The sequence below is a fragment of the Panthera onca genome, chromosome B2, assembly GCF_046562875.1.
Source record: "Panthera onca isolate mPanOnc1 chromosome B2, mPanOnc1 haplotype 2, whole genome shotgun sequence".
Taxonomy (NCBI): Eukaryota; Metazoa; Chordata; class Mammalia; order Carnivora; family Felidae; genus Panthera; species Panthera onca.
The window spans coordinates 17,970,019-17,993,600 of NC_138343.1; the positions used below are offsets into that span (position 1 = coordinate 17,970,019).

Here is a 23,582-nt window from a genome sequence, read left to right on the forward strand (position 1 = left end):
AAGTGCTGGCAAGAGAGGGTCTGGCAAATTTGGGGGAAAGAAAGAACACCACTATGGACTGACAACAGCGATACCTATTGTGGTAAAGATTTAGTAAGATGAACGCAAAAGAACACGATCAGTTGTAAAGCCATACCTCTGAAAGGTATTCCCTTGGCCGTGCTAGAACCTGATTCTGCATCCAGAAAGGATCAGAGAGAACTACAGATGTTCCCTTTCATCTTGCACATCTACTGAAAGGGAGCAGGCTCTCGAACGGCCTTTCCAAGTACGGCACGCTGCTGTCCCCTGAAACACGGCGTCGCACATACCTGGGATCCTGTTGAGCGTCACCCAGAAATGCTCATCAGGACTGAAAGTATCTTTGGACCACCGGAGCAAGTCGACCGCCCGCGGGTCACGGAGGACAAAGTCGGTAAACTCTCTTGATAGAGCCACGTAGGCAGAGCCGAAGTAAATGGTGAGGTTATGGGGAGGAGGTGATTTCAACGCCGTGGTTCTGATCACATAGGAAAGCTCTTTGCCCAGGTGCTCCCGGTGGACGTATTTAGTCCGTCCAATGGCGTGGGCTGGGGGCAGCACCCCCGGGGTAATGTTTTTCCCTTTAAATCCTTTCAGATACCGGACTATCTCCTTGTTGGTTTTCAGGGGGAAATCTTGCCCACACGTGTTGATGGCGTACCTCCATGGGACCTTGGAGGCCGCAAGATCTTTGACGCAGTTCATGTCGGCCTGGAGCCTGGAAATCCCCCCATAGACCACTGGCTCCATTCTAGAAGCCAGAAAAGCATTTGGGAAGCAGCTCAGTAATTGTTCCACCGCGCCTTTAAATTCGACTGTTGCCTTTTCATCCACGTGAACACAGTAGACGTTCTGAGGCATGTAAATCGCTCTAAAGAGCCTTGCAAAGGTATCGAAATGGTGATGGATGACCATTATATACGCCAAAGGAAATTCAGCTTCTTCTTTAGACAGAGGGGCTGTGATGTAGTGGCTTTGGGTCAGGTATTCCCTGCAAGAAGACTTGTCTTGTATCCTCAGTTTGTTTCTCCACAGGAAAGGCGTTCTGCCTTTGATAAAGGATGTGCAAACCTGAGTCAGCATCCAAGTGTCTGAATTATTTAGCCTCTGGAAGCCCGGCTCTCCCCCGAACCCAAACACGTAGAGCACGATAAAAAGGACCACGCAGGAAACAGAAACTACGAAGAGGTAACGCATGGATGAAGGCAGCATGCCTCCCGGAGGAGCAGGTTGTCAACGACGGGCAAAATCTGCCAGGCCTCCCCCAAGCTTACTTCTCCCTCTGCGTTCTTATTCTGGCACATACTCCGGGAACTCCTAGCCTGAAGGACGCCCTGGGAATCGATCCCCTTTCAGGCCGGGAAGTCCCGCTGCTGGCTCCGGCCCCCCCACCCCCGTGCTGATACTAGCAACCGGTCCGCCTCGCGGTCTCTGCTTCTCAAACCGCCTTTGTCTAAAGCCCAGCAGCAGGTTCCAGAAGCCCGGCCTTTCCCCTCCCTCCGCTTCCCTGCCCGCATCTGCTGGCTGTGGCCCTAAAACACCGGCAACTTCTTTCCCCTGCGGATTTCGTTTCTCAGATCTCTTTTCTTTCAGTTCCCATGTGTTTCCCGCACCACGCCCCCCCCCCAGCCTCCCCCCTCCCCCCTCCCCCGCTTGTTATTGCCATTCAGGGAATTAGCACAGTGAAAGGCAAAGCTGAAATGTGTTCTGGCAGGCGTGCCGTTTCCTGCTGGCCATCCACGGGCTGCCGGGTTATCCCCTCCTGTGGCTCGTGGCAATCCCCCCTTCCAGGGGTCCCCCCACTCTTCCAGGTGACGCGGCCTCCATGCTCAAATGCTTTAAGGAAAACAACCAATGCTTTAATGACAAAAGTGACTGAGGTGACAGAGATCTAAAATGAAAAAAAACAACATCATCCATCCTGGCTTTCCGGCCCCGCCCTACCTTTTTCTAAAACCAGACATCACAGGACTTCCAGTCCTGGGGGGAATCTGACAGCGCAGGCTCCTGGTCCTGTGACTCATAGGTGAGGTGCCATGAGGTGCCAGCCACACCCCCTCAACCCCCCCCCCCCCCCCCCCCGCCTCCACCGGCTTACGGCATCCACTGCGGGCTTGTCACAGAATGTTGGGGTCACAGAACAAGTCCCCAGCTGCACCCCCTGATTTCCTTAAAGCCCTAGAGCTCCACCAGAAAGAACTTGAATCCTGGCCACAAGTGACGTTCAGATTCCGGGACCCCGGGGCGGGGGGAGGGGTCACTCAGGTTTTAAACACCCAGAGAACATCATCTAATACTCAGATACATCCTTTATATCGGCTCAGTCGGATACTGACCGCCTAGGATGGACGCGACTTCCTCCAACCTGTAAATAGCAGTGTTTTGGGTAAAGAATATCAAGCTCTTCGACTTAGAAGTTTCTTGTCTTCAACCCTTCACTTTCCCACCAGCTGTTTTGTTTTTTTTTTAATATAGATGAATATATTTTATTTCAAATGACTTTGGAAATGCCAGTTCAACCACTGAATGCCTTCCCACCTCTCCTCGCTCTCTGAATTCACAACCCCAGTCCCTCCACCCTGTGGCATTAACTCACAATGCACATTGAGCCCCCACCCCGTGAAGAAATGATGCCCTCCAAGGTGCCTTCTCTCCTTCCTCTGGAAAAGCCTCTACACTATTAATGGAACTAATAGGACAATATGCTGATTCCTTGCTTTGGCCCGGGTAGGAAAACAAATGTGAGCCCCCGCGATCCGAAACCACCCTGCTCCAAGTAAATGCCACGTCATTTCCTGAACACAGTGGTTTTTTTTGTTTTTGTTTTTGTTTTCAAGTCAGCTCGACGCCCAACGCCGGGCTCGAACTCACAACCCCAGAGCCCAAGAGTTACATGCTCCATCAACCGAGCCCTGTAGTTTTTCTTTCTGCCAGTGTCCATTGTTCCCATTTTTTATTCTTCCAACTTATACCTTATTTTCCTCTCTCCTTTACTAAATCCTCCCCGTTCTTGAAGACCTGCCACAGATAAACTCCATGTAGAACCCACCTTCAGATTTTTAGGCCAAGCGGAAAAGAGAAAAGGTAACCCTTATGCGGGTAAAGCAGATGAGTCTAATTCTCAGTGTCTTCCACGGAATAGAGCAAAGAAAATGATGGAGAGCGCATGATAATGGAAAGCTCAGTGACGAGCTTCTCTTCTTCCAAATACCTTTAAAGATTAGCTTATTGTATATTTTATTTCAAAACAACAGAGAGTAATTTCAGCATCTCGTTTGGCAAAGCCTCTTGGCTTAGAGTGAATATTAATGCATTTGCAGTCTGACAAAGTGTTCAGGGTATAGACGCATAACTTAATCAGGCCAACAGAGTCTGTTTACATTGCTGTTTCCAACTGGCCGATAACACAGGGTTTCAGATCTACACAGGCTTAGGCGACAGACATTAATGCCATTATATTAAGAAATAAACACACACCAGCCAAATTAGGAGCGATCCTAATGTTTCTGTATTCAATCTATTACCTCGAATGGCATTGTTTGCGTGTTAAACATATAGCTGTTTTTCCTCTCTGCCCTTTCGGCTGTCATTGGGCCAATTTGCCCCCCCGCCCCCGATTCTGGTATTTAGAAAAAAAAAAAAAGCTCACAGGAGAACCTTTTAAGAAACTTCATGTTGCAATAGAGAAAGGCTGTACCTGTTACCTTTCCCTCCTAATAGGCCAGAAGACCTGCTTACTCAGAACACACACCACGGTGTGTGTTTTCACTACTGAGACTGAACAGCTCAGCCTTCCTTCCCTACACACCTTTGACTACAGGCAGGGACCGGTTTGGCACCTGCAAGCCTAGCAACCAAACCTTGGGGCTCCTTTGGAAGCAGTTATTCCCGAACCAGCCAATTAATCAGGCTAGACGTGTTGACTCTCCCCTGGGGCCACATTCAGAGCCTGCTCTTCATTCCATTCAGCAGTTTTTATTTTCTGTGCATTATTTAAGAATTTTTCCAGCTATGGAGCTGTCCAGAACCCAGCTCCAAAATGAAGAGGGTATCCCTTTATTTGAAATGATAGAAGACTCAGAATCTCTATGAAATAAAGAAATAGGGGCTCCTGGGTGGCTCAGTTGGTTAAGTGACCGACTTCAGCTCAGGTCATGATCTCAGGTTGTGAGTTTGAGCCCCGCGTCAGGCTCTGTGCTGACCACTCAGAGCCTGGAGCCTGCTTCCCATTCTGCGTCTCCCTCTCTCTCTGCCCCTCCCCTGCTCATGCTCTCTCTCTCTCTCTCTCTCTCTGTCTCAAAAATAAATATAAATATTAAAAAAAAATTTTTTTTTTAATAATCAAAGAGGTGAAAGAGTATCCTCTGACATCCCAGCACTGATCGGCTTCCCATGTGAAGGGGGAGACATAAAGAGGGCTGAGCTGAAGACAGTGGCACAACAGAAATTGTGGCTAACCAGGCAGTTGTAAAAGACCTTGCATGAAGCACTTGGCCTTCATCTTGCTGCAAAGGAACACCACCAAAGACATTTTTAGGTGGAGGAGTGTTCCCAGGCAACACGTGCCAACAGGAGAACAGGAGGAAGGGCGAGAGCAAAATAATCCAAGGTGAGAAGTTTACATCAGCCCATAAACGCTTACGTTTATAATGATAATATAATCACGTTAATAATGATAATAATCAGAGCACATGGGTGGCTCAGTGGGTTAAGTGTCTGACTCTTGATTTCAGCTCAGGTCACGATCTCAGGGCTCGTGGCTTTGAACCCTGCGTCTGGCTGTGCGCCGAAGGTGTGGGGCCTGCTTGGGATTCTCTCTCTCCCCCCTCTCTCTGCCCCTCCCCCGCTTGTGCACATGCACACGGGCTCTCTCTCTGTCTTAAAAGAAATAAATAAAAACATTAAAAAAATAAAGTGTTTAAAAAATAATAATTGTAAATAAAGCCTCTGAAAGTATGAGGTAAAGGTGTTGGCTACACCTTAATTAAGTGTCTTCTAGAAACAAGTCCAAGGCTTTAATGAACCAGAACATCAGATATGGCATCTTTTGAGTTTTTCCTTAAATCAAGAAATGCAGATAGAAGGATTTAAAGTCCCAGGGTCGCTAAGAAATTAGTGGAAAGTGTAGACTTGCTTTTTCATTCCCTCAACGTTGTAATGTAGAAATGTGAATGTTACCTTATTTATACTATTTACCTGTTTGTATGTGTTGAATGAATGAATGAAAGACCACACCCCCCCCCCATGGTTCCAGGTGCTCATGGGTAAATGCGCTCTTAGCTGGAACTGGGAACAGAACAACTGGTGTCTTTTATTTTGACACACAAAAACTGACCAGATTGATTGACCAGAGAGATTAAACGATATTTAAAAACCCACAACTTTCAATCAAATTTCTGTGGGAAACCATGCAAGATGTGTTTTCATTTGAATATCAAGAAGGGGTGCCCACTCACCCCCACAATATTGCTAACAGGTCATGGTGCAAAACTCAGGACACCTGCGTTCTAGTTACTGTTCCACCTTTAACTGATTATATGATCTTGGGCCCCCACTTGCTTCATCTTTAAAAAAAGAAGATGCTCCCGTGGTGCCTGGGTGGCTCAGTCGGTTAAGTGTCTGCCTCCCGGTTTTGGCTCAGGTCATGATCTCATGGTTCGTGAGATCAAGCCCACCATGGGGCTCAGCACTGACAGCACAGAGCCTGTCTCTCTCTCCCTCTTTCTCTGTCTGCCCCTCCCCTACTCTTGTGCTTGTGTGCATTCTCTCTCTCTCTCTCTCTCTCAAAATAAATAAACTTAAAAAAAAAAAAAAAGGATGTTCTCTATGGTCCCTTTTGGCTAAAATTATGGCCCTTTGAGCCGTAATTCAGGATGCGAAAGGTGAGTCCACAAAGCAGCAGTGACGAATCCAGGAAGTGTGAAGTATGGCCCCATCCCGCAGGAGATCGTCTCCTCGCTAGGCTTCAAAATACATTTAGCCGAAAATACATAACCAATGAAACATCGAAGACTATGGATCCGTTCCAAACAAGAGGGTAGCCACTAAACGTAGGGGGCGCTCAGAGGAGAAAAAGCTCCCTAGAAGCTGGGATGGTGAGAAAGCGCCTCCAACGTGTGTGTTCCTACACTCAGAATCTGGAGAAGGCATTCATTCCAGTTGGAGACGTTACAGGAGGGAGCAGGAACGCAAAAACAGGAAAGCCCGATGTGGAGAAATTTCTCAGGCAGAGTTGTGAATCTAGAACCTCACGGGCTGAGCAGCACATAAAACCTTCCTATCAGTGAACCGCGACCTCAGAGTACCAGTCGTAGCTAGAAGGTGACCTGTAGGACGGCAGGGACATCTCCCCCCTGTTCCTACCGTGGTCCGGCAACTCCAAGGGTCTTCCCTTGTGTTACAGCCGGCGGGCCATTGGGCACACACTGCGTTCAATGCTTGTTTAAGAGGTCCAGAATTTAGCGATGGGGAAGGAGTGTTAAAACCTATAATATAAATTTCTATTTCTGTTTCTATTTTAATTTATACCCGCCGTTTTATTTTACATATTGGAATAGCATAGGAGAGCTATGCTAGGAGAGCCCTTCATGATTTTTTCTCTTAAGTGGATGTTCTAGTTACGTCTAGTTCTAGATGCGTGATTTTACTGTCCCGATAGTCCTTTCTTCACTCTCATGTTTCAGCATACACCTAGAGAGACCTAACTATGAATGTCCCACGTCAGCACTGAACTGTGTTTGCATTTCCTCATGTACCTTTTCTTTGTTTAATAGCGTGTACTTATGTAAACTTCACTACACTTTCATCATTGTTCTGGGACTTGTTTTTCCACTCCCAATTAACTGTTGTCCTTTAGTTGGGAGAGACATTGAGGGGATACAGGCTTGAGCAGGCATACCACATTTAAAATGTTAAGTAACAGCAGAATGAAGTTTGTTGAAGGAGCATTGAGAGCATAAGTCACACGCTGGCAGAAATGGTTGGGTGAATGAGGTGAGATTATATCATTTCTTGGGTTTGCTGATGGCTGTCCTTTGGAAGGTCATTTTTGTGTGGTTTCCTTTGTTATTGAAGCAGACCAAATGACGCAGGGATTCATTTTTAATTATAAAATGTAGGTGGGGGGCACCCGGGAGGCTCAGTCGGTTAAGCGTCCAACTTGGCTCAAGTTAAGCAGTTAAGCATCCATTTCGGCTCAGGTCATGATCTCATGATTCATGGGATTCTCTTTTCCTCTCTCTCTGCCCACCCCCCCACCCCCTGTCTCTCAAAATAAATAACTAAACTTAAAAAAATAAAACATAGGGATTTATGTTTTTCCCTTGAATGCAATTCACAGGAAATTCACAGGAATTCACAGGCAAGTAGAGAATGCGGACAGTCTAATCCCCTTTGGATGGCCAACTACATAACTCTGTTCTGGGGGACCAGATAGTTTGTCAATGGAAGTTTTTGTTTGTGTTTTTCATGATAATGATCATGATGTTAAAGAGAAGAAAGGAGACATTTCCAAAGCACATCTTTAAAACAACAATTCTCCCATAACTGGGGAGTCCTGGGGTTCACTGGGGAAAATCCACCTTCTCCTGAGACACAATCATTTTGCTTTCTGTACCCTTCATCTAATTAGCAAGAGAAGAAGCTGTTTTCTAGATCGTGGAACCCAAAGCATTATTAAAACTCTCATTTTGGAGGCAGGAAGAAGTTTAACGTGCAGAATCTTAAAACCTAGAGAGCAGGTCCAGAGCATGGTCCAGCTAGATGGGCCACATCACAGTGGTGTGAGGTGAAGTGATCTGCCTCTGATTTTGATGGAGTGAAGGGATCATGGAAACACTTCCTGGATGCTAAAGAGTGCTAAGCAAATACTTGCAAAGCACAGTCTACACATATTCAAATAGGCAAATGTCCAAGCATGTGCAGATAGGAGGCAATCTCCCCGTAGCTGGAGGCTTAGAAAATGAAAAACAAATGACCCCAAAGAAGTCACGGCCAATTACCACTGATGAAACGTACCACTGAATGTACATGTGGAAGTGAATTCTTTAACCCTGGAAGAACTAAAACATTTGTTTCTAAAAGTGTTCAGCCCAAACTAGGTATTCTCGTGGCTTGGGGATAAGGATCATCCAGATCAAAAGTATGCAAACTTCTGTCAAGCATCCCATCACCTGGAGGGGTTGTTAAAATACAGGTTGCAGGCAAGAGGTAGTAACTTCCAGGTGGAATTTAACAGTCTGCATTTCTAGCAGGCTCTTGGGACCAACATATACAGCAAGCACACCTCTGCATAATCCCAGTCTCCCACAAAATATGGAACAGGATTATTTACTGACAAAAGCTGATGTTTTGGGCATCTAATATGCCATAAGTTGAATTAGAGGAGGGGTGTAGGAGAGAGATTAAAAAACAAGAACAAGGGGCACCTGGGTGGCTCAGCATCCGACTCTTGATTTCGGCTCAGGTCGTGATCTCATGGTTCGTGGGCTTGAGCTCTGCGTTGGGTTCTATTCTGAGCCTGATCGGGATTCTCTCTCTCCCTCTCTCTCTCTGCCTCTCTCCTGCTCACACATGCTCTCTCTCTCTAAATAAATAAATAAATAAACTAAAAAAAAAAAAAAAAAAAGAAAATACAACCAAGAGGAAAAAAAAAAGAGAGAGAGAAAGAGAGAAAAAAAGGCAGAAAATACCAAATCTTGGTGCAGGTGTGAAACACCCTGAACCTCATGTACTGCTGGTCAAAGTGGGAATGGACACAACTCTGGAAAATGCAGTATCTACCAAAGTTGAGCACAGGCAGGTCCTACGACCCAGTGATGCCTTTCCCGGGGATTTCATCAATAGAAGTGCATACACGTTTATCAAAGGACATGCAAGTCAATATTCGCTGCAGCCATATTCACAGCAGACCCTAACGCCCACCAACCCAAATGCCATCAGGGTTTCTCAGCCTTGGGACTACTGGCACTTTAGGTTGAACGTGCCTTGTTGTGGGGGCTGTCCCTTGCATTGTAGGATGTTTAGCGGTATCTCTGGCCTCTACCCACTAAGTGCCAGTAGCCTCCTTGCCCCCCTCCCACCCCACCGCAAGTGGTGACAACCAAAAATAGTTCCAGATATCGCCAAATGGTCCCTGGGAGGCAAAATCATCCCTCCTCACCTCATGCACCTCCTTCTGTTTACACAGCAATGAGAATGAAAAAATATAGCTGCCTGAAAAAAAAAAAAATATATATATATATATATAACTGCCTGCCACACAAAACGTGAATCTCACAGACACAACACCGAGCAAAAAAAGCCAGACAGAAAAAGAGTACATGTCGTTATTTCCATGTTAATGAAGAACAAAAAAAGGTGAAAGTAATCTATGGTGTTAGACATCAGGGTAGTGACTGGGATACTGGTCACGTTCTGTGTTTAGATGGTTGTTACTTGGGTGTGTTTTGTCAGTGACACCGCACTGAGCCCAACACTCCTTACTGATCTGTGCACTTTCCTATGTTATAAAATTCTTCACCAAGAATGAATGAATGAATGAATGAATGAAATGAGTCATGGTCCTTCTGCCAGAAAAACTCTGCCAGGTGAACCTTCCAGGTGAGTGGGGATCAGGAGTCCTGGAATAACGAATGCTCACGAGTTATCATCGCCTGTGGCCAAATACTCTCCAGTACCACGTACTGGAGCCCCCTTACTTGTTCCTTAAGCAACCTGACTGCTAAGGGCGTTCCCCCTCTGGCTCCTGACACCAGCCCACCTGCCCGACGTGGAATTGACGCTCAAGAACCTCCCGGTCTGGGGTCACTCGGTGAGGAGGGGTGACCCAGGGCTGGAATGTGAGTCATTGTGCCATCCTGCGCCTCTGCACGCAGGCCCCCGAATGGCATCAGTACCCGGATGTGCCCGATCGCTTCTTCCTCCTCCGTTCTGACTTGGGGACACCAGGTGCTCAGATCTTGTCTCATGCTTCCTGGATCCCCAGCCCTTCGAAGTTCTCAGACACCTGCTGTCCCGGTGACTTTTGCCAAGTTTCTTTCTTTTTTTTTTTTTTTTTTTTTTTTTTTTTTAATTTAAGCTTTCCTTTCACAGGAAGACTAAGTCTGAGGCCATCCACATGACTGATATATTGACAGGGGTTTGATACACTATTGCAAGAATTCTGCCAGAATCAGTCACCAGTTTTACCAAAACATGCCCCTGCTCCACAACTTGAATAATGGAGTCGAACAGCTTTCATTTGGCCCTTTTATTGTTATTGGCCCATATATATATTTTTTTTATTTTTATTTTTTTTTATTTTGAGGGAGAGAGAGCACAGGGGAGGGGCAGAGAGAGGGGGGAGAGAGAGAATCCCAAGCAGGCTCTGTGCTGACAGTGCAAAGCCTGACATGGGGCTTGATCTCATGAACCATGAGATCATGACCTAGGCCAAAATCAAGAGTCAGATGCTTAACCCACTGAGCCACCCAGGCACCCCTTTATATATATATATATATATTTATTTAGTGGGGGTGGAGAACACAAGCAGGGGAGGGGGCAAAGAGAGAGGGACAGAGGATCTGAAGCAGGCTCTGCACAGACAGGCTGACAGCAGGGAACCCGATGTGGGGCTTGAACTCACGAACCGCGAGATCATGACCTGAATCGAAGTTGGACGGTCAACTGACTGAGCCACCCAGGCACCCCCGTTGATATACTTTTAAGGATTTTATTCGTAAGTAACCTCTACACCCAATGTGGGGCTCGAATTCCCAGCCCTGAGATCAAGAGTCACATGCTCTCCGGACTGAGCCAGCCAGACACCCCTCCATTTGGCCCTTGTAGATCCCTCCCTCTGTTCTCCACCCTGTAAGAAGGCTGACATACAGGGTCAAGCAGCTCTGGCTCCCATTGGGTTTGCCAATGAGGGCACAAGACAGGGCTCAAGTGGCTGGCTCCCCAGCTCTTTTCTTGCCATCTTCAGTAGGAGAGCTGCCTCCTTTGACTGAAGTTCTTCTCAAAGGGCCCCTGGCCACAGCACTTTTTTCCAACCACTCCTTTCAGGTCGAGAAATGGTAATAGTTCCGCTATTACTGGCCCTCAGTTTTGTAATACCCCTTAGAGTTTCCCTCCACTCTGCCCACACCTTCAGAAATAGTCCCTGTGGTAAGTCTTTCTTGCTTAGCCTAATTTCTAAGTACAATGTGGGTTTCCTGCTGGGTCGCTGACCCATACAACACTGATAAAGATAATACTTGAGATGACACTCGGCAGGTGCCAAGTCGTCGGTCAGCATTTCACAGAGAGCATCATTCAAGGCTCACAGCAACTCTGCAAAGTAAGCACCGTAATTAGCCCCATTTTACAGATGAGCAAGTGAGACTCAGAGAGGCCCAACATATTACCAAAGCTCATGATGTCAGGTAGAGTTGGAGCCAAACTTTGTGTTTTACATATTGACGTACTGAACGGCCTCCCAAAACAACTAAGTTTATGAAAGTATCAAAATTCATTCCGAGCTCCCGGTCTCTCCCAGGGGCTAAAGCTACAGCCAGGGGGGAGGTGGATCCTGGGAGCACGTTGTGGGGTGGGCATTTCAGCTAAGCACCCCAAGGAGGACTGATTTCCCAGGGCGGGAGCGAGGAAATCCGTGAAGGCACTGAGGCGAACCAGGGCTGGGTTCCTCGCTGCTAGGGAAAGAAGTGGCGGGAAGAAACCCCGTGTTGTTGGATTGGCACTGGAGATCTCAGTGTGAACTTGTGGTTGTAATATCTATTTGGAAACCTAAACTATAGACGGGCATGTGCGTGTGAATATGTGAATGACTTGGAGTACCTGTTCGAGAATGCACACGCGTGTGTGTGTGTCATGCGCGTAGACCGATGTTATGCCTACACACACGTGCATTTTTTTCTAGCTCAGAGCCCTGAAAGGACGTAGAAGTAATCATGCGCTTGAGGGCCCAGACCGTGGCTTCTAAATATCGTTCTCTATGAAATGGAACTGGGTTCCTTGAAGAAAATGACTGGTTCCAAGACAGGTTAAATGCAAGGAAGGAAGTTCTCAAAGAATCACGGTGTTGAAGGGACACAACAGCCAGCTTGAAGGAGCCCCCGTTGGCTAAGCCTGGGATCATTTCAGCAGAAAGATAACTACAAGTTGTAGTGGATTGGAACCCAGTGAGTGAAATGGGAATCCGTGTTCACAGGGATATGAACAAACAAACACACGGGAAGAAGAGAAGGCTCTACCTTATAGATGAATGTCAACTAACGTGTTTCCACAGCATTATTTCTTTGGTATCTCTACCCAAGAGGCATAACTTGAATCTAATCATGAGGAAACATCAGGACTGCACTCTTCGAAAATGGTTAAGATGTGAGAGGACACCGACAGACGGAGAAATTGTTTCAAATTTGAGGAGATTAAAGAGGTAGGACTGCTAGGGCAGCTTGAGAGTGTTGATCAGATGCCAGGTTTATGAAGGACATTTTTAGGATAACCAGTAAGACTGGAATAGGGTCTGTGGTTGAAAGAGTGGTGATGTGTCATTGGATCATTGTGCTGGAGCACGTAGGAGAGTATCTTTTGGTTAGGTTTTTTTTTTAAAAGGTTTTAATTCCAGTAGAGTTCACATACACTCTTGTATTAGTTTCAGGTGCACAATAGAGTGATTCAACGATTCAACGGTTTTACCCAGCGCTCATCACAGGTGCAATCCTTAATCCCCATCACCCATTTCACCCATTCTCCCATCCACCTTCCCTCTGGTGACCATCAGTTCTCTTTAATTAAGAGTTTGGTTTTTGGTTCTCCTCTCTCTCTCTCTCTCTCTCTCTCTCTCTCTCTCTCTCTTTTTCCCCCAGTCATGTTTCCATTAAATACCCTGCTTCAGGGGCGCCTGGGTGGCTCAGTCAGTTAAGCGTCCGACTTCAGCTCAGGTCATGATCTCGCGGTTTGTGAGTTCGAGCCCCGCGTCGGGCTCTGTGCTGACAGCTCAGAGCCTGGAGCCTGCTTCGGATTCAGTGTCTCCCTCTCCCTCTGCGCCTCCCCTGCTCACGCTCTGTCTCTCTCAATAATACATAAACGTTAAAAAAACAAATTTTAAATACACTGCTTCAGCTGTGGGAGCTCTTACAGGCAGCATGGTGGATTAGACCGATCCTGAATTAAAGGTCAAACAAACCTAGATTAAATCACTTTACCTTCTGAGGCCTCAGTTTCCACATCTGCAAGTTCCAAGTAATGATATCTCCCTCCCTCAGAGGATTTTTGTGGCACTTAAATGACTCACTCAATGAAGCCTCAATGTCAAGTCTTTCTGCTTTCTCCTTGAGAAAGCATTTGGTCTACAGAATTTCTTCTTTGATACAATGTGCATTACTGACGTCAACAAAACTGCCAATGTTGGGGCTGTCCAGAATGTGGAAATATCCCCATTTTGTGGAATTAACAGAGGATAATGATGCTACCTGAAGATCGACGCTCCGTTACTGGATTCAGCTCTTCCCTACATTTTACGAACAACTGGAAATCTTGCCCCTCTGAGATTCTGAAATGTAGGCTCTACTGTGTGATGCTTTATTAAGGGAATACTTTTCCGCAGTTTCTACCCCATGACATATATTGAAAACAATGATTTGTCTGGCACCAGTTTAAAAATATATATGTGTATATATATATATATATATATATATATATATATATACACACACACACACACACATATATATATATACATATATATATACACACGTGTATATATATATACACACGTGTATATATATATACACACACGTATATATATATATACACACGTGTGTATATATATATACACACACGTATATATATATATATACACGTATATATATATATATATATATATATACGTGTATATATATATACACACACGTGTATGTATATATATATATATATATACGTGTATATATATATACACACACGTGTATGTATATATATATATATATATATATATATACATATAAACATGCAGCTTCTCTGTGACCACCGCCAGCCCACTGGCACACACAGGCACAGCTGTGAGCACAAACCATAACCAGGAGAGAGGTTGCTGTTACAGGAGACAGTTCGGGAAGAAGCTAAAAGCACGCTACACACTTTGGAAAAAGGCCCAGCTGTTTCCAGCTGCACTGTGCATTCGGCTGTGCTGGGTACTATGACCTTCAGAACAAGTCAAGGTCTCTACTCTCAGGACCCACATTTTGTCAATAGCGACCTATCATTGCGTGTTCTTTCATTCCCAATCCTGCTTTGTCATTGATTTCCTTTCCCCTGCTGTCTCAACCTTCCCTTTTATGGCTTCAGAGAGAGTAAACAACCAGAGCCTCAAGCCTCAGCCCTCGCCTGGCTTTTGCCTGATTCATGAGACCGAAGACACTGGAGTCAGACAGAACAGGACTGAGCCCTGTAAAGTCCCAAGAGCTGCTAAAAACAGCTGCACACGGCTCAGCATGTGCATGGAAAATTCTACAAGGGTGGCTTTACCTTCCATAAAAATTGTTACGATCTTTCACCAAGGCAAGAAGGGGGTGAGGCAGGATTGTATGCGTTGCAGGAATCTGAAGTTCACTTCATTCCTAATAAGGAGAAAACTACACACAGAGACACATTTACAAATCCTCTGAGGTAAAAAATGGTTATGAAACCCTGTCAGACACCACCCTAAATTTGTCAAGCTCAGTAACACAAGAATTAGTATTGGAAGCAGTAGACCGATGTGGCTTCAAACAAACCCCACCCCCCTCCTGCTTTTCTTGGTGTTCGAATGACAGTGAACACACCCCAAAATGGAGACCACAGCCATCGGGTGACTCTTGAGAAACGGAAGGAACAAAGACTCAAAGCTGTAGAAACTCTAACCAGGACTCCCGTACAAACCCTTCCTCTCACTTCTAGAGAAGAGCAAAGATAAGGACATGGACTGAAATAGCCAACAGGGTTTTATTAGAAAGGAAGGAATTGCAGCCATTCGGTTCTTAAAAAGAAGAGGAATTATGGTTTGCATAAACCCAGAGAAAAAGGGTCATATCACCGCAACCACGTGTTCTAAGAGCGTCTCAATTACATGGATTGCTTTACTTACTTTTTAAAGGTTTTCTTTTTTTTAAGTGTATTTATTTAAGCAGTCTCTACACCCAACATGGCGCTCGAACTCACGACCAGGGGATCAACATGACTCCACCAGTGGAGCCAGCCAGGTCCCCCGCCATATTTATTTTTTAAAAGAGTCTTAGCCAATTGCTTATCAGAGGATTCAAGAGGCAGAAACCCTAACGCTCTGGCCATGCAATGTGTCCTTAACTCAGTGTTGGACAACTTCATCTCTTAATCCACACCATCTTCAAAATGAATTTAACCATCTTGGCTCTGGTACTTCCACGCCAGGTGTCCTTGGGCAAGTACCACAAATTCTCCATACCTCGGTTTCTCCGTCTATAAAATAGGATTGCAATAATACCAAGATTCAAAGAAATAATGTCCAAAAGGGAGTTCATCCTCTCCGAAGAAGATATACCAAAAGCCACCAAGCATGTGTAAAGGCGTTCAACGTTGTTGTTCGTTTGAGTGGGGCAAACCTACACCACAGATATAATTTCACACCCTCTAGAATGGTGTAAATAAAAAAGACAGGCAGTAACAAGGGCTGGTGACGCTGTGGAGTAATTGGAACCCTCACCGACCGCCGGTGGGAACGTGAGAGGTTGCACCTGCTTTGGAAACCAGCTTGACAGCTCCTCAAAGTGCCAAACAAAGAGTTACCATATGGATCGGCAATCTCACTCTTGGAATCTACTCAGGAGAAAAGAAAGTACATGTCTATACAAAGACTCGTTCGGGAATGTTCACAGTAGCATCATTCCTAGGGGCCAAAGGGTGGACACAACCCAAATGTTCTATCAACGGATGAATACACAGAATGTGTTATAACCATATTATGGAATAGTAGGTCGTCCATATAAAGAAGTAAAGTACTGATTCAAAATAGCACACAAAGTAGAAAGGGCCCGACATGACAAAACACATATCATTTGATTTATATTTAATGTCCAAAAAAGGCATACCCAGGCAGACAGAAAAGTGGGGTTTGGGTGTGGAAATAGAAAGTGGCCGTAAATGCACACGAGGTGACGAAAATAATCTAAATTAGGCTGGGGTCATGGTTGCACATCTCTATAAACATCCTAAAACTCATTGAGTTGAAGACTTGAAATGGGGGAATTTGGTGCTTCGAGGTGTGTGAACTGGATGGCTGAATTGCATACCTCGATTTTGCGATATGTAAATACTGCCTCAAAGAAGCTGTGAATTTAGGGGAAGAGAAAAGGTTATCTGTCCAGTTCCTGACATTGTAAGGACTCACGGCTTCTGGAAAGGCTTCACAGCACCTAAACCCAGGGTTGACAAAGCAGCTGGCAATTTCCATCAGACTCTTGTAGGCTGTCCAGACATGGACAGTAGGAAACTTCTGGATTTGCCTGAAAGCAACACCCTATTTATTTCATAGTGACAACATAAGGTGAATTAAATTCAATCTGACACCCAGCTTTGTGTGGGTTGAGGCTGGCAAAAAGGTAAAGCCCTCAGGACCCTCCAGGCCTGCATTCCATGAGGCCAGGCAGCTGCTAAAATGACAAAACCAAAGAAGATAAGGGCTATCTATTTGGCAAAAACAGAGCAGCCGGGGCACAGAGGACAAAGGTGGATTCGGCCTGGGGCTGGGGCTTGTCAAAGGTTCACAGCGATGGTGCAACTCAGCTCCACCCTTCAAAGAAAATCAGGATTTTTCCAGGCAAAGAAGGGCCCAGGGGAAGATCTGGCATGAAGGCCAAGGGGCCTGTTTGGGGCCTTACAATTACACAGAGAATTCAAGTTGTAGTCAAATATCTTTGACTATATTTTCTGGATATTTTATTTATTTTTTATATAAAGTTTATTTTTAAGAGAGAGAGCACAGGGGCGCCTGGGTGGCGCAGTCGGTTAAGCGTCCGACTTCAGCCAGGTCACGATCTCACGGTCCATGAGTTCGAGCCCCGCATCAGGCTCTGGGCTGATGGCTCGGAGCCTGGAGCCTGTTTCCGATTCTGTGTCTCCCTCTCTCTCTGCCCCTCCCCCGTTCATGCTATGTCTCTCTCTGTCCCAAAAATAAATAAAAAAAAAAAAAAAAAAAAAAAGAGAGAGAGAGCACAGGAGGGGCAGAGAGGAGGAGAGAGGATCCCAAGGGGGCTCCACACTGACAGCACAGAGCACAATGCGGGGCTCGAACTCACAAACCCGGAGATTACAGCCTGAGCCGAAGTCGGAAGCTTAACCGACTAAGCCACCCAGGCGCCCTTATTTTCTGGATATTTTAAAACAAAGCCTCTCAAGGCCAAAATGAGTCTGGCGAACTCCCTTCATTGTTGATTTCACTTTTCCAGACCCAAACTGAAAGGCACAACTTCCATCTCCAAAATGCATAAAGAGGGTAAATTATGCTGACCTTAGCAATCCGATGGCTAAGAACTCCCACAGGCCAACTGCACTCCCAGGAATGTTTTCCAGTGGATTCAGCATAGGCTTATCCTTTGGAAAAGGAGATGGGAAGTTGGGGGACAGGACCCCTGCCTTGTGGACTGCTTAAAAGCTGAACCAGAACTGAAAAGAAAATAAACTTTCTGCAAAGCTTAAGAATTGTCGTCATCTGATACCACATTATACCTTTTATGGCTACCATTAACAACTTAGGCAACAACAGGTGTTGGCGTGGATGCAGAGAAAGAGGATCTCTTTTGCGTTGTTGGTAGCGATGCAAGCTGGGGCAGCCACTCTGGGAAACAGTGTGGAGGTTCCTCAAAAAACTAAAAATAGAACTACCCTACGACCCAGCAATTGCACTAGTAGGCATTTGTCCACGGGACACAGGTGTGCTGTTTCGAAGGGACACATGCACCCCCATGTTTATAGCAGCACTATCGACAAGAGCCGAAGGATGGAAAGAGCCCAGATGTCCATCGGTGGATGAATGGATAAAGAAGATGTGGTACATATGTACAATGGAGTATTACTCGGCAAGCAAAAAGAATGAAATCTTGCCATTTGCAACTACGTGGGTGGAACTGGAGGGTATTATGCTCAGTGAAATTAGTCAGAGAAAGACAAATATCCTACGGCTTCACTCATATGAGGACTTTAAGAGACTAAACAGATGAACATAAAGGAAGGGAAGCAAAAATAATATAAAAACAGGGAGGGGGACAAAACAGAAGAGACTCGTAAATATGGAGAACAAACAGAGGGTTACTGGCGGCGGTGGGGAGTGGGAAAGGGGATGGGCTAAAGGGGGCACTGAGGGGCACTAAGGAATCTACTCCTGAAATCATTGTTGCACTAGATGCTAACTGATTTGGATGTAAATTTAAAAAATTAAATTAAATTAAGAAACGGAAAAAAAATGTGAAAAAAAAAAGGATTGTCCTCATCTGTAGAAAATCTTGTATTAGACAAGCTCAACAGGGCTCCTCTGTCCGACTCATCCGTTCCTCAGTCAACATTATATGGGAACTCTGCAGAATGATAAGGCTAGGCACATGTCTCAGTCCTGGTGCCAATCATTGAGTTCACGTTCTCACGTCTGGGGCACGTGTGGTAGGTGGGAGCCTGAGATCCACGCATTTAGTTAAAATGCAGGGAGGAGACAGAATCCACCCAGGAGTAGAGTTGGTGGGGAGGGTGACTGCCTCTGTGGGGGAGGAAAGGAGAAGGGAAACTTCTCTGAGGAAGTGACATATCAGCTGAATCTTAAGAAGTGCCGAGCACGAACAGGGAGAGTGAAGAACATTCCAGAACAAGGGGATGGTACCCAGCAAGGGTGGAGAGACCATTTGTCTTTGGACCAATCTCGATGACAGAAGCCTGGCAGAGTGGGAGGCTTTCAACCAGTCATGGAACCCTCCTTCCTAATAAGAGGAAAGAGAAACCAACTTCTTAAGGCTCTACACATTTGACATGGCTAAGAAAAGCTACAGCTGGGGGAGGGGGAGGGTCACCTCGTGGGCCATAGACCCCATTTCTAGCAAAATATCCCTGCACCTTCCAAACCAAACGTTCATGGTTTTTGGGTTTGTTTTTTTTTTTAAATTTGTTTCTTTGTTTGTTTGTTGTCACACACAGAAGTTTTGGAATAGTAACACTCAACCTTCAAAAAATCAGTATCTAAGAAGTTAGTCTGTGTCCCCTCTTTTTGAACACTGAGTTCCTACAATGTGCCAGATCCTTCCAACAGGCTGACAAGGAGCCAAGATGTCTGCTTTAAATCCCACCAGCAAATAGCAGCCACCTCTGACACCCCGGGGTAAACAGATCTTTGGATCATTTATTCAATGCACTTCACAGACCTCTTAAGTCTGGAATGCATTCTAATTGACCCCTGACTCCAGTTCTGTGAGGCCTGATGGCCCTTACTTTTTCTCTCTTCAATCTACTTTGATCTTCCTCGGTATAAAATTAAGATGAGTGGCCGAAGAAAGAGATGTAATTTCTGAACATTAAGTATTCATAATATTTTCATTACATTGATTAAGTCCAAATATTAGTATCTTAATTTAATGAAGTTAGGGTCATGTCTCTGGTTCTTCCTCAGAAATCCCAGAAGATGGCATAATTAACAAAGCAAACTTGTTCATGTACATCATCATTATTAGGCCAACTATTTTTGAGAGTAATACTTGGGGCTATGTAAAATGCACATTAATCAACTAAACTACATCGTAGGGCAATTTCTGATATGCAGAAATTATAATCTTTTTAAAAACTCAAAAAAAAAAAAAAGCCAGTCAAAATCTCCAGCGGTCCTTGGTTCTGTTGGGTCATCAGAAGCAAGTAAGCTTGTTATTCCATAACTTAAAACATAGAAGACACTGTATTTTTAGGTGCCCTGTTCCTATCAAGGTGAAACTGGCAAGATGACACAGGTCTGAATTATCCTCTTGAGAGAAAAGAACCGGGAAAAAATAGCCTAACTTCATGAAGAAGGATAAATAGAAAATTCAGGAGAGAATATGAGCCACAGAACACCCCAAGAACAAATCCATTGATCAGGGAAGGAGGGCAGACAAAAATGCAGCACAGATGGGACCATTCACAGGTTGCAAACTACTTCCCCCTGACGTGCCCCCATCTCTTCTGGAGAAAAAAAAACCCTGATACTAGCATTTCCTTGGTTATCTACATAAAGGTGAGGTCTGTCACACCATTTATCCTCTTCTCAAGAGACCACATTTCCTTGAAAAGAACCGATTCCCCATTCACCGATTCCCTTTCCTGTAAGTTGACAAAAATTGGTATTTTCTAACAGATACATGAAGAGATTGTTCAAGCTACTTGTAAGGCTTACCTCCCCAAACTTTCCTCCCCCTGCAAGCCCACCCCTTACGCCCAGTGGATCTTGGAAGCTCCGTGAACATAATGCGTTTGAGGAACATGAATTCGGTCTGGGTCTAGAAGATATCAGCCCAGTCACTGGGGGCACAAGCATGAGTTCCCAGGACCGTCGTGACTCAGATCCGCTCTTCCCTGACTCTCTCAAGAGCTTGGCATCTCAACATCGCATTTCTATAAAGACTGGAACTAAAGAGATCAGTCAATCTCAGATAACGGTGGAGTCAAGCTAGTATGGAATCGACAGCAACAGGCCTCCCCTACCAAGGGCATTGGGGTACATGGATGACACAGAAAACCATCAGCTCTGGTCCATAGGCTGGCTCCAGGGGGAGAGAAAAATGAGAAGCAGGGAGTCTGCCTTCCAGGTCCGTGATCTCCAGTTTTCTTCCTTTCTCTGTTTCATCCCCCCCAGGCACCATGACATTCCTTTCCGACCCCCACCCCCCACCCCATCTCCACCAAAACCTGCTGTCAGGTTTCTTTTTTTCACTCATTCAGATTATAATGTGAATTCCAAAGAAACTCCCACGGAATCATATTACGAATGCTCCTTTGTAGCAAGTGAGGCAGAAATCATCGGTCACTTTTTAAATCTTTAAATCCAAGGAATATTGGACCAGTGCAACACCCCCTAAAAGTCCCTATCCCAGGCAAAACCACGCAACCCAGGTGAGCAACTCAGAAGTAATTCAGAAGGCAAGTGGAGGTGTCTCCAGATGGATCTTTTCCACAACTGGAAATCATGCCCAGCTATGTCAGAGGATTAAGAGGGTGCCATCTTGTTGCGGACTGGAATAAAGAAAAGAGGTGGGGGAGGAGAGAGTTTAGAGGGGGGCGGGAGATGGAGGTGGAGAGAGGAAGCAGGAAGGGCAGGAAGCCCTGACTTCACAACAGCTTGTGAAATTTATTAGGCAGCTTCTTTATTTTTTTAAATTTCTATTTATTGGGGGTGGCGGGTGGGGCAATCACTTCAAGACCACACGCGAACCCCCTTTCTGTGCCCCTTTTGTCCTCCTGAGCACCTTCTCCTCTGGACTAGGCACAAGTTCTTACCTTCTGAGGCTTCCCAGAGGACCTGCCGCTCCTTAAGGAACTTACTGTATGGACAGGGGGGCCACGTCTCGTTTTGCGCTTTAAGCCACATGATGCAGCCACCTGGGTCACGCTGACTGCAGCAACTTGGGACCCAGACGAAGGTCAGTCGTCTATAGAGAAGGCCGGGGCACCCTATGAAGTGATGCGAAATGAGAACAGAGATGCTCACCGTGCCGTTCCCACGTGACGCAAAGCAAGACTCTGGGTGTATCTGAAGGGGACACAGTGAGAAATTGGTATAAACAGAACCGCACAGGCTCTGGCAGCAGAGTGGAAAGACGCAGAAAGTATAAGCCATGGGGCAGGGGGTACCAGAGACGAGTGGAAGCTCTGAGGCAGGGGTAGGAATTTCAGATAAGGAAGAAGAAGCAGGCAAAGCAAAGGAAGGGAACAGGGATGAAGACGCTGGGACACAAGCGTGGCTGACTTCTCAGCGTTGCTGCGATGGCGTTGCTATCATCCGACCATTTTACCCAGAGTGGGGAGGGCGCCTGGTACAGGTACACCCGTTACCGTAGCTCCCAGCCACGTGTCCAAATGATATTTGGGGTATACGGGGTTAAACAGAATATATTACTTAAATTAATGGCACCTGTTGATTTTTCTTGCTCTCTAATGTGGCTGCTGGAAAATCTAAAACTACATTTATGGGGGCACCTGGCTGGCTCATTCAGTTAGGCGTCCGACTTCGGCTCAGGTCATGATCTCACGGTTCGTGGGTTCGAGCCCCGCGTCGGGCTCTGTGCGGACAGCTCTGTGCGGACAGCCTGGAGCCTGCTTCGGATTCTACGTCTCCCATCTCTCTCTGCCTCTCCCCCCCCCCCCCCCCCACACACACACTCTCTCTCTCTCTTAAAAATAAACATTAAATGGGGCGCCTGGGTGGCTCAGTCGGTTAAGCGGCCGACTTCGGCTCAGGTCATGATCTCGCGGTCCGTGAGTTCGAGCCCCGCGTCGGGCTCTGTGCGGACAGCTCAGAGCCTGGAGCCTGTTTCGGATTCTGTGTCTCCCTCTCTCTGACCCTCCCCGTTCATGCTCTGTCTCTCTCTGTCTCAAAAATAAATAAACGTTAAAAAAAAAAAATTAAAAAAAAAATAAATAAACATTAAAAAATAAAAATAAAATAAAATTACATTTATGGCTCACAGTATATTTCTACTGGGTGGCGTTGCTCTAGTTCCCCATGAGGCCATTTTGTCTGTGAGATTTCTTTCCCCTGACCTATGACTTCTTTGAGAAGCCTAATAAGCCCCCAATCACTACAGTCAACTACAATAATCTTAAAATGTCCTAAACGACCAACCACCAATTCGTATGTCAACTAGAAGTACCCTCAAAATAGAACGGACTCAGACTTCCACACAGCAAGAGCAGTAGTTAAACAAGACAGCCACTTAAGTTTTCGGTTCCCTTCCCTCCTCATGACCAAGCACTCTACTCAGGCCCGCTCCAGGGAAGGGACACTGGCTTCCAGAAAGGATCCGACATACACATAAGACAGAAACGACTTCAAGGGCTCACTCCTCTACATTTTTGAAAAGCATGGAGCAGCACATTTGTTTTCCATTGTTTCACTGATCTGTAACTGCTAACCAGAGGTGTAAAAGTCCATCTCCAACAGATAAATCAGGTTGAGAAGCTGGGGTGTCTGCTTAGAATCCTCCTTTAGAATCACAGACCCTCGGAGTGGAAAAGACAAGGCCATCTTGTCTAACACTTGATAAATGAGGCGCCTTTACAGCATTTCTCCTTCTCTGTGTCTCCATGTCCCTTGGGCTTGTGCACCACTGAGGAAACTACCCATTCTAATCCCAGACTGATGGGTTTTTATATCTCCCACCACTAACCCTGGATTCTTCTCCCAAATGCACAAATCTTTTCATTATGTGAAGATAGCGATTCTTCTTCAAATCTTTTTCAGATCGCATATGCTTTTTGTTTGTCTTAGTCCTTTGTAGAGAAAAAAAATGGGGTTTGGCCTTTTTCCAAAGCTATCTTTGGAAGCTGCTTTGTCAATGCCTCCCTTA

At 45.7% G+C, this 23,582-nt stretch overlaps 1 protein-coding gene across 3 annotated transcripts in view; it reads right to left on the minus strand.

Annotated features, from left to right (window-relative positions):
- The window catches only part of GCNT2 (glucosaminyl (N-acetyl) transferase 2 (I blood group)), an 83,884-nt gene that overhangs the window by 54,697 nt on the left and 5,605 nt on the right, over window positions 1-23,582 (minus strand). The window contains exon 1 of one of the 3 annotated variants that reach the window (XM_060614815.3): window positions 312-7,276. The exons of the other annotated variants lie outside the window; for them this stretch is intronic. Within the exon in view, the coding sequence (XP_060470798.1) occupies window positions 312-1,233 (922 nt within the window). The 5' untranslated portion in view covers window positions 1,234-7,276. Of the gene's footprint in view, window positions 1-311; window positions 7,277-23,582 lie in introns of those variants that run through there. 3 annotated transcript variants of the gene reach the window in all.